We start from the raw sequence: 16,218 nt of genomic DNA, 5'->3' as shown, positions 1-16,218 counted from the left end.
TACTGATGAACTAGCAGAACATTTACCTCATTTCATTTTGGTGTTTTTCAGCTGGGCGGTATGGACCAAAACTCATATGTCAACATATTTTTTTAGCTTAATGGCTATTAACAATATAAGTAGATTTACATTATACATATCTTGATTTTTTTTTGTTAAAAAAACCCACTTAGCCTAAACATTTGTTTTGTTATCAATGCCCGTTTTCTTGTAAACAATCTTTTTTTACTGACATCGCTTTGAAAAAAAAAAATCTTTGTATTCTTTTTTGTGTTTTACAGCAGTTGGCAACCAGCTTAATGGTGCATTACTGCAATCAATTAATAAATCAATTAATAAATAGATAAATAGTTAAATAAATGAATAAATGAATAAACAAATAAATGAATAAATAAGTAAATACATAAATAAATATTAGATAAATAAATAAATGAATAAATAGATACATAAATAGATACATAAATAAATAGATACATAAATGAATAAATATATAAATGAATACATAAATAAATAGATAAATGATTAAATAACTAAATAAATAAATTCAATACCTCACTCACCATAGGCCAGTTGAAGTCTTTGTCTTGCAGTTGTATGTTGTTCTCTGTCCTTTGATCTCTCTGCCCAGGTGAAATCAATCATTGCTAATTAGGAGCACCTGGCTCTGTGTGTTTAAAAGCTGAGTGCTGCCAGTGATCATCAAAGAATCTTCCACACCTTGTTGTATCATTAGGATATTAAAGGTATTCCTGAAGGTATTTAACAGTTTTCTGCCCTCTAGTTGAAGACGTTTCCTCTCTGCCAAAAACAGGTCAATATTTGTGATTTTCTTTTGAAGCAATTAAGTATAAACCAAATCAGAACTCCTTCTCTGTAATAAGCTCAATTATCCCTAAAATTTGAAGGCAAGAAATCAACACAAACTGAAAGTTCCTCACAGGAGCTTTAATCTGTGTCAGTATTACAGCAAGAACAAGGAAAGATGACTGTAACACAGCAGTTGAAGTAAGTATAGATGTTGTGATTTCAGGTTTTTAACATACAGCTTTAGAAGGTAGCAGCTGTAATTTGAGTGGAGTAAAAACTAGCAGAAAACGATTTTGATGTGCTGAGTGTTTGATATCAAAAACATTTATTTAAGGCTTAAAATTACATTTTATGCATTCATATTTTCTGTTGATTTGAAAAACAGCAGTCTCCTACAGTCTTTAGTTAATACTCTGTACATCCCAGAACTGTAAGTGACTCTTGGCTGACTGTGTCACACTCGGACGGTAAACAGTCTTGCGGTCATTTTCTAAAAATAGCTCCTCAAACATATTTCCCTTCCAAAGGTCTCCTGTTTTGGAAGTTTTTGCTATTAATGCCAAACTGCTTTCAGCTTTTTGCTCCGTTTTGAATTCTGAGTACATGATAGAGAAGTTAAAGACGTACTGAGGTTTTTACTTCACTTTGAAAACATAGACGTCTCTTTTCAAATTTTGTTTTTCATCACAACAGAAAAATATCTGTTGAGGTTTTTGGCTGCTTGAAGATGAAGGAATACAAGGTACTCTGATTATTCCATTTACTCACACAACATGAACAATTTGAAGGAGTCATTCTCTGTTCTTATCCAGTGATATTGTTTTGATTTTATTCAGACTGAATGCATAGCTAATGAATGTTTGAATATGAAGGTCCTGTTTGTACTTCTCCTGAGTGCTTTGAGGGCTGACAGTCAGTCCTTCCACCAAGGCAACTGCCCCAAACCGCCTGTTCAAGAGGACTTCAACGTCACAAAGGTAACAACCTTTCTTAATATATGGGTATTTAGTTGTTGAGAGTCTTGTTTGCCTTTACTGCTAGCTGCTTAGTGACTCAGTCTGTGGGTCCACATGCTCTTGTATAATCTTTGCACTGTTTTCATTCTAGTACATGGGCACCTGGTATGAAATAGAGAAGCTCCCAGCCTTGTTTGAAAGAGGCAAATGTAACCAAGCTACATACAGTCTACTTGATGATGGGACAGTGAAGGTTCGCAATGCAGAGCTGCTGTAAGGTTCTATATGCACCCTAATACAGGCAAAATGTTAGCATGCTGTCATTGGTGCATAAAACTGCAATCTTTGGAAGCCTATTTCTGCTAGGGTAAAAGAAAAGAAGGGGACTTGGCCTTAATGAAAGAAAAAAATCAATATTTGTTAAGTCATAAATATGAGATAAAAAGTTAAAATGTTGACATTTTATCTTGTAATAATTAGCTCACAATAACCACATCATTTCATCACATAATCTAGACTTTGTGTGTCATAATTACGACTTAAAATTCGGATTTTTTTCAATTAATTATATTTTTGTATTTTATTTGTAATTAAAGCCAAGTTTCCCTCTTCCTTTTTTTTTTTTTTTAACCTGCCAGAAATTCACTTCCATGGAAATTTAAGTTAAAGTGAAAGAAATGTATGGAAGAGGATTAGGGCTACTTTAAAAAAATAAAAATAAAAAAGGCCAATATATTTTTTTATTATTATTATTCTGTGAAAAAAGTCAGAATTCTTACTTTAATCTCAGAATTCTGACTTTAATCTTAGAATTCTAAAAAATAGTCAGAATTCTAAAAAAAGTCAGAATTCTGACTTTAATCTCAGAATTCTGACTTTTTTCTCAGAATAATAATATTAATAAAAAAACATTTTGACCTTAATTTTTCCAGTGTCTCTAACCCTTTTCCGTAGAAATGTCCTTTAATTTTCAAAAAATGTATTATCCTCTTGTTGCAGGGCTAATGGAAAGATAAGTACAATCGAAGGTGTGGCCACAGTAAAAAATTCATCTCATCCTGCGATCCTGGATGTCGGCTTCTTTAAAGGTAAAACACACTCTGGACAAATTGATCTTATGCTCTCAAACAATACATATTGCAGAGTCTAAATCTATTGTACCCTTGTCCAGGTGTCCCAGATGCTCCATACTTGGTTCTCTCCACAGACTACCACACATATGCTCTGGTGTACTCTTGCGCTGACTACTATGGTTTCTTTCACATCGACTTCGCCTGGATCCTGGCTCGCACTCGGGTGCTGCCTGAAGATGTTGTCAGTCAGTCGCACGATAAGCTGGCTGCTGCTGGTGTGAACATAAAGCGCCTTACAGTCAGCAACCAAACAGGATGTGACATCATGACCTGAGGCATGAGGAGGAACAAAATGAGAAGATACTGAACACGTGATTTAAACTGTTGTGGAAACTCAAAACGCTGTGATGTGACAAAATGATTTTTATATTTAGTGAGATATATATTATTATTTCAGCGTCTAAACATCAGATCTAGTGTTTTGAGGTCTTAACATTAAAATCAACGTAAACCAGGATGATCACATGACTTTATCAGCACCCGAACAATGGAAGGAATCCACAGAGCTGTAAAATACTAAATCTGTTTCTGTATGTGATAAAGAAGCATTTTTGTCTCTCTGCTGTTTCTGTTTCTTCACAAAACATTACCATAATAAGATAAGATAATACTTTATTGATTCCCAGGGGGAAATTCGGTTGTTGCAGCAACACAGACATAGATACAATGAAGATAAGAATAAAAATGATAAGTTTATCTTTGTTGGAATCATTTGCATAAACATAGTTGTATAGCTTCAAAACATGGTTTTGGATTTTTATGTTCATGTCAATCATTTTGTTAACCTTCTTCTATATCATATGATTAGATTAGATTAACAGTATTATTAAATTAATTTAATAAAATCTAATTTAGTTGATTAAAACAATGAAAATGTGATATAAAAAGTTAGTTATGAGATGGCCATAATCATATCATAGTTGAGATGACATACACTTTTTAAAATGACTACATACTAACTCAACTCAACTTTATTTATATAGCACCTTTCATACATAAAAACATGCAACAGCAATGGTAAAATTATAAAAGGCATGATTATAAATAAAATACTTAAAAATAAAATAAAATTAATACAGTAAAATTGAAAAATTAAGTAATAGTGGAAGAAAATTTAAAAATAAGGTAGTGCTAACAAGATCAGATGAATACTATAAATAAATAGATAAATAAATAAATAAATAAATAAATATGATAATACATCTAAAATTAAAGCAATGATTAAAATAATAAGAATGATAATATAATATAGAAAGTCAAAATGATAAGAGTTGGCTATAACTGTTGATTGAGTTCGAAATGTGAAATAAAAGGATCAAATGTTATAATCATGATTTAATATATCATAATTTTAATTTCAGCATTTTTGATTATTATTACTATATATATTTTTTTGTATCTCATAATTAAATTATTTTATCATATATTTATGATTAAGCATGAGTGAGTTATCTATTTATTTATTTTCATTGAGGTTCAAAGTTTCATCTTTTTGTTCTTAATGGCCTTAATGGGCTTCCATACTGTTCAACGATCAAGCTTTTAATCTGAAAGAGACAACCCGGAAGCGTGAACAGGTGACCGGTAGAGGAATAGAGATCTCAGACAAGCAGCAGCAGTGATTTGTACACCTAGGAAGATGATGTTGCTGCTGCTCTGCATCTGTTTTTCGTGCCTCCCGTTTTATTCTTCAGCGACACGAAATGACAGACCTATCATCGGTGAGTTATTTAATAAAACTTCACTTTAAGTTTCATTAAGTGTCATTAATCTTACCCGGATGTGAGCTGAAACTTACAGTGTTTTAATCTTTGTGTTACCTTGCTTATACGTGTTTCCCTTTCTAAGGTGTTCTGGCTCAGGAGGTTCGGTCACCTAAACCGAACCAGAACTCTTACATTGCTGCTTCTTATGTGAAGTTCCTGGAGTCAGCAGGAGCGAGGGTTGTACCTGTCATGTGAGTTTTTATCTTACTGTAATTTCTTCAGTACATACGAGCTTGTGCAACAGTTTGTTTACAGACACACAGTGTGTGTGTGTGTGTGTGTGTGTGTGTGTGTGTGTGTGTGTGTGTGTGTGTGTGTGTGTGTGTTCAGACTTTAACCTCCTCTTTCTATCTCTCCAGGATCAACCAGACTGTGGAGGAGTACAAAACACTGTTCAACTCTATTAATGGGTAAATACATAGTAAAAGTGTTATAACTACTTTTTAAAAGCAAACTCAACACCTACCTTTTTAGTTTCACTTTTAACTGAGTCTTATTTCCTCTTACTTAATTTATTTATTATCTCATTCAAATTTTAGTCACTTTTTAAAGTATATACTCTTATTTTAAATTATTATAGACACATATATAATATTTATTCAGTTCATTTTATTTTATTTTATTTATTTATTGTGGATTATTTCTTTTTTTATTTAGTTATTAATTACATTTCATAATTTTATGATTTTTACAGATTACCTCTCAGCATTTTAATACATATTTCTGTTTTACTTTGCTGTATTTACTTTTAATGTAGTATCTTAGTTTCTTCTACTGGTTTAATCTTTTAGTGTTTCTTTATCTTAGTATTTTATTTTATTTTATGGTGAATTTTAACATCTTATTTTACCTCCAGTGTTTCCTCATTGAGATATCATGACAGTGTTTCTTCTAATTACTATTGTTATTTAATATATCATGTTCTTAACCTTACTAATAGATTGTGGTGTGGGTTTTGGGGGTCTGGGCTGGGATTGGGATGGGGGGGTTCTTCTTATTTAAATTTTTTTTTTATTTATAATTTCTTTAATCATTTTTTGTGTTACAACATAATTTTGTTAAAAGCTTTACAAATAAAGTCTGATAGATTGATTTAGAGGAAATACCTCTTTTATTATGAGGTGGAAGTAGTACTTAGATATTTAACTTAGATTCAATCAGTTTTGAATACAAATTTTCAATTAAAACATCTTCATTTGAAAGTATCTGCATCAAGTTTAAGTACTACAAAAAAAGTACTACTACTTTTTGCCATAAAAAGACCTAATAATTGATTGACCAATTATACTTATCTTAAAAATAACAAGTAACTGCTGTTGCCATATGAATGTAGTGGTCGGGAAAGCATAATATTGGCTACCACAATGCATTTTAGTAGAAGCATAAGATAATATATTAAAGTATATTACTGACTTTTTAAAAAATGTACTGACATAAAGTAAATGTTCTCCTTTATACCCACGTCTAAAACTGCAAAATTGCAAAATTCTGCAAGGCTCATAACTGATGCATTAACAGCAAATACAGCAAACATTACTTATGACAGATAAATAAATTCTGATTTATATTATGATTTTATATATTTTTTAAAAGATTAAAACACATAGGTTAAATATTATAATAGGAAGCAAAATAAGGCAACATCAAGATACATAGGGAGGAACAAATCAACTATATCATCACTATCTTTGTGACACAATATTACAAGGTGGAAAGTGTTAAACTTATAATGTATCAGCCCCTCCACAATGAGTCATATCAACACCTCTGAGGGACACGAACACACTGATGCAGTTATAAATGTGTTTGAGTCTTCTTTTCATCCTGCTGTATTTCTCCCTCTAAGAGAACACTTATCATCGTGTTCCTAAACTCTCCCTTTCTTTGATCGCAGTGACTCACTCTCCTTTGTGTCCTCCCTTCACTCACAGGATCCTCTACCCAGGCGGAGCTGCCAGCCTCACCACATCTGGTTATGCGAGGGCTGCCAAAATCTTTTATGATCTGGCTATTGAGGTAGAAGCTGAAAATACTTGTAGATAACTCACTAACTCGTGTGTTTATGTTGGAGTATGCTTCATAGTCTGTGTGATATGTTTCAGGCAAACGATAGAGGCGACTTCTTCCCGGTGTGGGGAACCTGTCTCGGATTCGAGCAGCTGACTGTTTTGACGTGTGGGGAGAATCTTCTGGTGAGGACTAACACGAGTGGTGTGGCGCTGCATCTTGACTACACTAATGGTACGGCTTTGTGCTAACAGAAAGTGTAATGTTAAATCAACAGCAGATTTGAACACATATAATACAAGGCCACTCTTTAAGGAGTCGCTTAGCCATTAACCGTACAGAAAGGTCTTTTAGTTGCACGGACAATGATTGCATGTCCTGTGTATATGATGAACTGACCAATGAAAGCTTTTAAGACTAAAGCCTGGTTTATGATTCTGCGTTGAATCGATGACGTAGCCTACACACGTAGGTCCGGGTAGGTCCTATGCAGAGGTCTACGCACGCCCACCTCCTCCAAATCGATGCAGACGACAAGCCCTGTGATTGGTCCACTTGGTTGCATTGTATTTCCTGCATTTACAGCACTTCTGGGATCCCCGCCCATCGTTTGCACATCAGCCGAGTATTTCATCTCCTTCGACGTGTCCAATCTATTCCTCTGTAATCATTGCTGTATGATAAACATAAACATGTATATAAGCTGTAAATAAAAATATTAACTGCACCTCCACTGGCTCCCCAAACAGCACCGAATCAGCTCCGAAATCCTGCTGATCACCTACAAAGCCCTCAATAACCTCGCCCCCTCATACCTGACCGATCTCCTCAAACGTCCCTCCCCGTCTCGCCGCCTCAGATCATCAGATGCCGATCTCCTGTCCCCTATCACCAAGTCCAAGCACGGCACCTTGGGGGGACAGCCTTTGCCATCGCCGCCCCCAACTCTCTGGAACTCTCTCCCTCCACACATCTGCAACTCTGACTCACTTTAATCATTTAAAAACCACCTCAAGACCTACCTGTTCAAAGAAGCATACATCACATAACCTCTACTCCCGCCCCGCCTCTGTCTTTGTTCTGTTCTGTTTTTTATTTATTTGCTTTATTAAAAAGATAACGTATGAAACGACACAGTAACATCGACGCACAAGTATGTAGTGCTCACGTCCATGTCGACCACTGCTGCGTAGGGTCGACACAGAAGTATAAACCAGCCTAGAGGCTCATTTCATCAGCCACAGGTTGCCTGTTAGAATACGGTATGAAAGGGGCGCTGGTGGCCTAGCGGTCTAAGCACCCTGTGTACAGAGGCTAAAGTCCTCGTCGCAGGGGTCGCCGGTTCGATTCCCGGCTGGTCGACCATTTCCTGCAGGTCTTCCCCCACTCTCCACTCCCCACATTTCCTGTCTCTCTTCAGCTGTCCTATACAATAAAAAAGGCAAAAAGGACAAAAAAAATATAACTTTAAAAAAAGAATACGGTATGAAAACATGTTTGTGATTTTGTGATCAATGTTTGCAATTTCCTTTACCTTCTTTTTTTACCTTTTTCAAGAAACCAGCAACAGCAAATTGTTCAAAGACTTCCCAGCTCAACTGATGAAAGACCTCGCCGTTGAGCCGCTGACAGAAAACTCTCACAAGTGGAGTTTGTCAATGCAGGTATGTTATTACGACTATTACCATAAGAAAATGTCTGAAACGCTTCCCACAGCATGTTTACCAAGGAGAGAAGTGCCAAAATAACGGCTCCATTCTTGCACTCTTGGTTTCTTCTTTCCTCTCCTTTACTCTGACATAAAAAGCTGTTAAAAGGAAATCATGGTGTAATGATTTAATGTAAACAACCTCTGTTTCTTTCAGACTTACAACACAAACGAGGAGCTTCATGATTTCTACAAAGTTCTCTCCACAAACACAGATGGAAAGATAGAGTTTGTGTCAACGTTTGAAGGTAGCTCTAAAAAAGAAGTGTTACTTGAAAAGTTGAAGTTTGTGGTACGAGACAGTTGGAGTAAGTGAATAATCTGTCTCTTCTCCTTCCTTCCTTCCTTCCTTCCTTCCTCGTGGCAGCGTATCAATACCCATTTTATGGGACACAGTGGCATCCAGAGAAGAATGCTTTTGAATGGATGAAGCCTTACATTCCTCACACTCCCTCAGCGATAAAGGTCACCTTCTATATGGCTGATTTCTTCGTCAATGAAGGTATGAACACAGTTTATTTAGGTCTTTAATCACATAGATAACAGCTGCATTGTGGATCCTTTGTGGACTTCAAATCTGGCATCCATTTCTCTCCTTACAGCCAAGAAGAACTCGCACAGATTTGACTCAGAGGAGGACGAGAAGCGAGTCCTCATATACAACCACAATCCTGTTTGCACAGGGGGCAAGGGCAGCTTTGAGCAGATCTATTATTTCTGATTTAATCTGGTGTCTGTTTGCTTTTGCTCCTCAGCCTCTGATTGGCTGCCCGGATCACGTGACTTGTGAACGTTTGCACATGATTTGGTTTGTTTGATTTTGCACTGGCTGACCACACTGTTGAGTCTGTAACTAAAGAGCTAGACTGTAAGTAGGATATATTTGTACATGCAACATAAATGTCAGGCAACGTAGGAGGACAAAGACTTTAAATGCTTACAGTCTAAAGTTTGATACGTGCAATCACCGTTCTTAAACTGCTGCTTTTTGATGATAAAATGTTACTTTTTGTTTTTAACTTTTAAATAATTTACATGTTTAATTTATCAAATTACTGTGAGTAATGTGAAAGGGATCAACTGTCTTGACAAACATAAAAAGATCAAAACTGAATCACTTTTTTTTACTGGTGGCTGATAAGGCTTAACAATGCTGTAAAAAAAGGGGTCTACAAATAGGCAAACTGCATGCACAGTATGCACTGCAAATAAGGGCACTGAGTGGAACAGTTCATTAGTGACATTAATCTTTTTTACCAAGTTAAATTGTACTTAAATTGGCGAGATAGAAGACTCTATTCAGAGCCTGACAGCTGTCAGAGTCAGCTTTGATGCTACCTGAAAGTTGAAGCTAACTTAAAGCTGGGGTTGGTAGTCAGATTTACATACCCTCATTGTTATACTGGTTAAAATGACCTTTATGTCCCGATGGCAATCAATACATAATGTGTTCTTAGACGTAGTCCTGAGGAAATGCTACATTCAAATTCATGCTAGTTTTCCATGACTACCAACCCTAGTTTTAAGTGGCAGCTTCACAACTGTCAACACTACCCCAGGCTGAGCTCAACTTCCATACAAGTAGCTGGCATGTGTCCATAGTGGATTGGTGCTAAAAATAGCTACACATCTGCACAGAAACTGCACGTTGCTGAACGCGTTGGAAGTCTTCATGCAACTACTTTGTCTCTTCTTGCATGTTTCCATTGTTTTTTGTACAATGGCTGTTTTCAAACCACCTGCTATATACTACCTACGAATGTAACATGCAGTACGTACTACATACTGCATTTGAATCACAGACTGTATAAATAATGGACGTAGTATCCGTGAAGTCACCCATCTGTTTCTGAAGCGCTGTTTGTAGGCCATTTGTTGACAGCAGCCGAGTGATTGTGACTTAAATAGGCAGGCTTTGAGGCTTCTAGCCAACAGCTACAGTGTTCCCGCCTGTCAATCAAGTCAGCTGTGCCTCTCATTGGAAGACTCCTAATCTCAATATCTTTGAAATGACAGCGTTATGAAAAAATTCACCTCCCTTACAGTGTGTTAATCAAGGGATGAGCTATTCAGACTACACTCTTCTTTTGTACCAGGCTGTAAACATGTTTATTTCAGCTGTAAAGATTGGCTTTTTTGAATGGGTGTGTATGTGGTTTTCGGCCTCAAGCGGATCCTAGATGAACTGCAGATTTGAACCCTTCCGCATTGGACTCATATTTTTAGACCGGAGGTTGCCGCTTGGTTTGAAGGTAGTCTGTAGTACGACTGTTCTGCTGGATCTGTTCTGCAGTATGCTGGGTCAGGTGTCTCTCGACAGCCAAGCTGATAGTGAAACTGCTTCTGTAGCATCACTTAAGATTTAAAAAGTTAAGAAGTGGTTGATATGGAATTTTTACAACTCCCCCGTCATACACGGAATAAATAAGCAGATGTTGGCGCTGTGCATTGTGGGAAACAGTATGTTAGGGAGACTGGTCCTATGCAAACTAAAAAATGTTCCTGAATCAGTGCAACATTGGGGTTGTTTTGGCATACTGCAGATTTTTTGCTCTTGTTCACATACTACATACTGAATTTTGGCCCAATCAGTATGTACTGCTAGTATAGTAGATGGTTTTGAAAACAGCCAATGTTTGCGTTGGACTTTTGTTTCTCCAAATGAAGATTTTTTGGGTCAATGCACGTTAGTTAGCCTTGTCAGCCTCTATATAAAAGGGCCTTTATAATAAACCTAGCTTAGCATAAAAATAGAAGACCAGATAGTTAGCAAGTAGCTGGTGAACTAGCGCAATTAGCGACTAAAAAGTCAGATATTCTCTCAGGGTTTATTGGAGACCAAAATATGTAAAAGGATGTGAACACTTGATTTACATCTGACTTGTCATCAAAATGTGACTCTTCAGAAACGCTAATGTGTCTTTGTTTGGCTTCCCATGAATAAACACAATATTTAAAGGCAGTTCTTCACACAGAATTAAATTGTTCCACTTCTCCTGAGGGTCCGAAAATAGCTGCACTGCTTTAAATGTGACAAGAACAACAAAAAAGAAGGGTCAGAAAAAGACTGAGGGCTGATAAAATATCTATTGTTTTATTCTAACATTTACCTTCATGCCACAATCTGACATCAATCCCCTTTTTTTTATGCTTTGGATAACAAAGTTGAGCGTCTTGAAAAAGTCCTCGAGAGCCGGTGAGAAAGTTCAGTGTTCCATCTTTAGAGTCCAACTTCGGCGGAATTCAAGGACAGCAACAGGAGAACAGAAATGAATAGTCAGGTGTAACTTCCAAAATGCTTTATGCACAAATAACACTCAGGTAATATTGTTTCTTTCTCTTTTTCCTTTTTTTTTTTTTTTTTTTGTAGAATAAAATGATATTTGATTAACATTTACACATCAAGCTGACGAGACTGGGATCTCAATCACAATACTACTGGAAATGTAATTTATGCAATCCAGTAAGAAACATTCAAGATGTCAAAATTACCAAGTGGAACTGAGCTATCAGGGGAGCGCTGCAAATAACCTCGTAACATGCACTGGAATGCAACACAAATGGCATCTTGATAAGAAAGGAAAAGAATGGAAAATTAAAACGTGTGCCTCAATAATGAAACAGTTTGTCTTTCTTGTTTGAATGTCTTCATTGAACTCTACACATGTTTCTATATATCTATCATTTCTGAAAGTACAACACCCGTCCTAGAGAGGCTTTGTTTTCAACCTTAAGCATCGTATTCATTCATAAAAGCTAGGTCTTTCAGTTTTCTTCACTTACCTTCCTTAAACATTGTATAAGCTATGACACATGCAAATTCTGTACATCTTAGCAAGGTGTAATAATTGGGGACACTTCTCCAGAGAATTGTAATTTCATTTTTGGTGAAAACTCAGAAAATTGCAGCGTCACAATCAAACATTAGCTGCTAAAAAGTAGCTAACAGAGTGTGTTTATAACAGTGATTTTGAGTTATCTCTTTTAGATAATAGCTGCCATTTTGGGAAAGGTGTGTAGCTTTCTTTCCTTCAGTTAGACTTATCCCTAAGTCATATCTTTCCATAAATTAACATCCAGGCAGCCTAGCTTAAGCGTAGACACTTAGAAGCAGGTCAAGAAATAATCCAGAAGAAAGAATGTGAGGGTTTCTTTTCCTTTACAGATAACTTTTGGGGGGTTTTAAACACCTTTTTCAGACAATGGGACAGTGAACAAAGGAGGAAACTGGAGAGAAAGAGTGAGGGATGACGTGCCACAAATAGCTGTATCAGGTTTGAATCTAGGCTGCTGCTTGGAGGACATGAGGTGTGCGATTTAACCGCTGAGCTAAACCAATCTGAAGGTTTTTCTGTTCACCCGTGGTTAAAGTCTGTGGAGATGATAGGCAGTAGTTTCTTACTTTGGTGAGTTCCAGGCTAACTGTAAGTGTTTACTCATCTTTCCAGCATGTAAGCCGAGCTAGTAGAGTTGCCACCTGTTTCGTTTTTCCCAGAATTGTTAATAAAAATCTCTCGGGACACAATTTGTCTCGTTTTTGGGGGACAATGCAAAACCCTCATTTAATTTCCTTCGTTCTGTAGTCTAGAAAGATCCCCGTGCTTCTGTGGCTATTTAAAATCGTCTCTGGTGTCTTCCCGTCTATGCATATGTCAAACGCACACACCCTAGCGTTCAAATCGGCTCAAGCAGGGAGGGGGAACTTGACTGAAGAGAGACAGCAAGCTGAATTGACTGTAATTGATGCACAAGCTTGAATTAACCATCTTAAAACAACAATTCCTCTTTCATATCCAGCATTTTGACCTCTATCAGATGTTTTAACCAAAGTCTCGTTTTCACCATCAACACCTTATTAAGTGCCTCCTTCTCTGGTTTATGTGTGTTGTGTTCACAGGTAGCAGATCAATGTAGACAGACCTTTTAAACACACATGGTGCTGTTTTTATCTCTTAATCCATTAGATCTTTAGGTTCAGTTTAAAAAGAACAACAAGGTTTACCCATCATTCATTCTTATTTAACTGTCCTGTCTTTGAGGATTCTTGCTCTCTGACTCTGTACACAACTAACTTGCAACGTACACCGCGCTGAGGTCTTCTTTTCACCAACTTTTGGCGTCGCCGTTTGAAATGTGAGGAGAGACGACTGACGAGGAAGGAGATGGAGCAAATACATGCAAGCCACCAGCACGAAAAAAACGATATACTAGTGAAGTATCTGATATTTAAACACATAAGATTAAGTATATGTTGTTAGTCTGTGTTGTTTAAAATGACTTCAGGAGGTTTCAAGAATTTGTAGAATGGCTCCAGGAGGCTTCAGGAATTTCTCACCCTAAATGTGATTGACTGTGACAGTTGGCATCTTTGACCAATGGTCACCTGACTGTTGTCATTTTAAGGTCTTCAGAGTTGGAGTCAAATAGCAGCTAACGTTAAACTTGGCTTGAAGAGTCCATATATGTGTGTGTTGTGACGATACCTACACCCTTTATAAGACGGCCTTTGGAGACAGAGGACAAGGCGACTTCATCTGGCCCAGTTGCCCTCCAAGCAGTCGCTATGCTTGCTACTGATGCTGAACTTTGAGCAAGCCAGTGTCAGGAAGTTCATTCTGCATCTGCACATCACGGGCTGTTAAGACACAACACTAGTTACAATCCTGACTGGGCGACACTGTCAGAGTTTGAATGGGTACGGCCGACCCAGGGGGGCAATTTTTCCACCACATGCGTTTTTGTGTCTGGCGAAAATCTCTGTAAAATATGAAGGGCTTTGGAAATCCACGCAAAAACAAAAAAGCATAAACAGGCAGCTACAGCAGGTCAGTCTGAACCATAGACTGTATAAATAATGGACGTAGTATCCGTGATGTCACCCATCTGTTTCTGAATGCTGTTTAGAAGCCAATCGATGGAGGCAGCCATATTGGACATAGCCAACAGCTATGTGTTCCCAACCGGGAGTCACGTCAGTCATGTCCTTATTTGGGCAAAAACTTGCAATCTTAATATCTTCTGAACCGTCGCGTTAGAAAAAAATTCACCCCCCGTACAGTGTGTGCCGATAGAGAGATTAGCTACATAGAGCCAAGCTGTTTTTTTTTAACCAGGCTGTAAACATGTTTATTAATGCTGCAAAGATCGTCTTTTTTTAATTGGTGTGTATGTGGTTTCCTGTGTTTCTGCAGCCAGCCTCAAGTGGATACTCAATGAATTGCAGTTTATAACACTTCCGCATGGGCGTCATAGTTTGAGACCGGAGGTTGCCGCTTGGTCTGAACTGGTAATAGTGGCCGAGCCCTCCGCCCCAAACAATTTGTCGAGTGTCCCTTGTTTTCACAAACCCAAGGTGGCAACCCTACGAGCTAGCTAGCTGCTAGCTGGCTGAAAGAGTGTACAAACTTCTTATCAGTCGACCCCAAAGCAAATACTCCCAGTTCCCAAAATGTCAAACTATCTCTATAAAATCAGCAACGTTGTACTTCACAAGCTTGGACCTGCAGCAGGGTGTTTTCTGACAAAGTAAGGCACAGTGACTAACACAAGAAGGTGATGAAGAGAAGACATTTTGATATCACAGGAGCTTCTCAGTTAAAATGTCTAAAAAATGAACATGAAGAAACGTGACATATTTTTGTCTTCTAAACAGTTTGCCAGTCACAGAATCATTTCAGGATATCTGAAAATCAAATTAAAAAAAAGCTACGAGATGAAACCAACACCAGGGCGAACGAACACTGAAATAAAAATACTGTATATCCGTAAGAGCCGAGTGAATGTTTGTGTGCTATTTTACATACTGTAAGAACAATAGACACAACCACAGTCCAACATGAAAGTTCTTCACGACTTTAAAAATAGTTACATTTCCTGTATTCCCACATTTCCAGACACGCAGTTTGAACACCGGCAGCCAGTGTTTTTCACCAGGAGTCTGATTCTCATTTATTTACAAGCCCACGAGTCATGTGCTATAAGGTTTTTCCCCCTCACAGCTGCAATGTCTGTGTGAGAGCTGATGCTTCCTCCTCAGCTGGTCCATCCCGCTGTGGAGGAGACCGCCATGTTTTTACAATCAGTATATTCCAAAACATCACGTTGGCTCTTCAGTCTTTATCGGCTCTCTGCAGGGGCCTGTACGTCTGAACTCAGGGGCAGAGGATGAGGCGGCGGGGGAGGGGATGGATGAAGAAGTAGATCGTCGTCTGCTAGAAAGGCAGTCTCAGGTTCAGCATGCGGACACAGGGAGTCCAAATGCAAACCAAATCAAACTGAGCAACAACAGGTGAGAGTTGCATATTGTGGTATGCCGGTGTTGTGCGCTTGAGCACAGAGACAGGATGGAGGCAAAGGTAAATTGAACAGATGAGTAGGAGGGATTTCAGGGCACAGGAGCCTCGGGAGGCTGAGCTAACCCTCGTCCTCGCTCTCCTCCTCCAGCGCCTCCTCGAACACGATCTCTGGTAGCCTGAAGCACTCCTCGAAGAAGTTCACCAGGGACTGGCTGAGGTGCTGCCTTGTTGCTTCATTGTGGATGAAGTGGCCTTCATCTGGGTAGATCTGATACACAAAGGAAAGAGTTACATGGGGGAAATAAAGATATGCATTTACCCTTCACAGAAAGAACAGGGGATGCTTGGGGGGGTAGTACTTTTCAATGGTCCTGGGACTTTCGGTTGAACGTAATGGTGTTTGTGGAGTTTACACAGTTGATGAAACACAGAGGGAGTTCCTGGGAATCCTAAGTTTTTTATTAAGATTTCAAAATATTATTTGCACAATCTACCCGGGACTTCAGCCCGCGGTCTAAACGCAGACAACAATAGGGGCACAGGAAC

General features: G+C 37.9%; 3 protein-coding genes across 6 annotated transcripts in view; 2 read left to right on the top strand and 1 right to left on the bottom strand.

Annotated features, from left to right (window-relative positions):
- Window positions 1-679: 679 nt before the first annotated feature.
- LOC117829229 (apolipoprotein D-like) lies at window positions 680-3,454 on the top strand. Of its 4 annotated transcripts, none has more exons than XM_034706826.1 (7): window positions 680-811; window positions 906-1,005; window positions 1,501-1,549; window positions 1,680-1,784; window positions 1,915-2,036; window positions 2,763-2,851; window positions 2,935-3,454. In XM_034706826.1, exons 2-7 carry the CDS (start codon window positions 983-985, stop codon window positions 3,168-3,170), a joined length of 624 nt encoding a protein of 207 aa, XP_034562717.1. In that variant the 5' UTR covers window positions 680-811; window positions 906-982; the 3' UTR covers window positions 3,171-3,454. The 4 variants fall into 4 exon arrangements, with proteins under 4 accessions (XP_034562717.1, XP_034562716.1, XP_034562718.1 ...); XM_034706825.1 differs by having other exon boundaries at window positions 1,644-1,784; XM_034706827.1 differs by lacking the exon at window positions 906-1,005 and having other exon boundaries at window positions 691-755.
- A 1,009-nt stretch (window positions 3,455-4,463) lies between these two features.
- Window positions 4,464-11,990, top strand: ggh (gamma-glutamyl hydrolase (conjugase, folylpolygammaglutamyl hydrolase)). The gene is made up of 9 exons (XM_034706345.1): window positions 4,464-4,617; window positions 4,745-4,853; window positions 5,022-5,072; window positions 6,594-6,678; window positions 6,765-6,903; window positions 8,227-8,333; window positions 8,535-8,625; window positions 8,745-8,879; window positions 8,980-11,990. The coding sequence occupies exons 1-9, from the start codon at window positions 4,536-4,538 to the stop codon at window positions 9,096-9,098; spliced, it is 918 nt and encodes a 305-aa protein (XP_034562236.1). The 5' UTR covers window positions 4,464-4,535; the 3' UTR covers window positions 9,099-11,990.
- Window positions 11,708-16,218, bottom strand: part of LOC117828931 (dipeptidyl aminopeptidase-like protein 6) — a 248,575-nt gene continuing 244,064 nt past the window's right edge. Inside the window, exon 26 of the mRNA XM_034706344.1 lies at window positions 11,708-15,940. Within this exon, the coding sequence (XP_034562235.1) occupies window positions 15,791-15,940 (150 nt within the window). The 3' untranslated portion in view covers window positions 11,708-15,790. The remainder of the gene's footprint in view (window positions 15,941-16,218) is intronic.

Source organism: Notolabrus celidotus, chromosome 17 (genome assembly GCF_009762535.1).
Source record: "Notolabrus celidotus isolate fNotCel1 chromosome 17, fNotCel1.pri, whole genome shotgun sequence".
NCBI classification, from domain to species: Eukaryota; Metazoa; Chordata; class Actinopteri; order Labriformes; family Labridae; genus Notolabrus; species Notolabrus celidotus.
This window is presented reverse-complemented; position numbering and strand designations above follow the sequence as displayed.

Bases quoted from the DNA above. Each gene is read 5' to 3' on its own strand.
- LOC117829229 (XM_034706825.1), top strand. From the start codon at position 983: ATGACTGTAACACAGCAGTTGAA. The intron at 1,006-1,500 runs GTAAGTATAGAT...TCATCACAACAG, and splicing joins ACTGTAACACAGCAGTTGAA to AAAAATATCTGTTGAGGTTT. The intron at 2,852-2,934 runs GTAAAACACACT...ACCCTTGTCCAG, and splicing joins GGATGTCGGCTTCTTTAAAG to GTGTCCCAGATGCTCCATAC.
- ggh (XM_034706345.1), top strand. From the start codon at position 4,536: ATGATGTTGCTGCTGCTCTGCATCTGTTTTTCGTGCCTCCCGTTTTAT. The intron at 5,073-6,593 runs GTAAATACATAG...CTTCACTCACAG, and splicing joins CTGTTCAACTCTATTAATGG to GATCCTCTACCCAGGCGGAG. The intron at 8,880-8,979 runs GTATGAACACAG...CTCTCCTTACAG, and splicing joins TGATTTCTTCGTCAATGAAG to CCAAGAAGAACTCGCACAGA.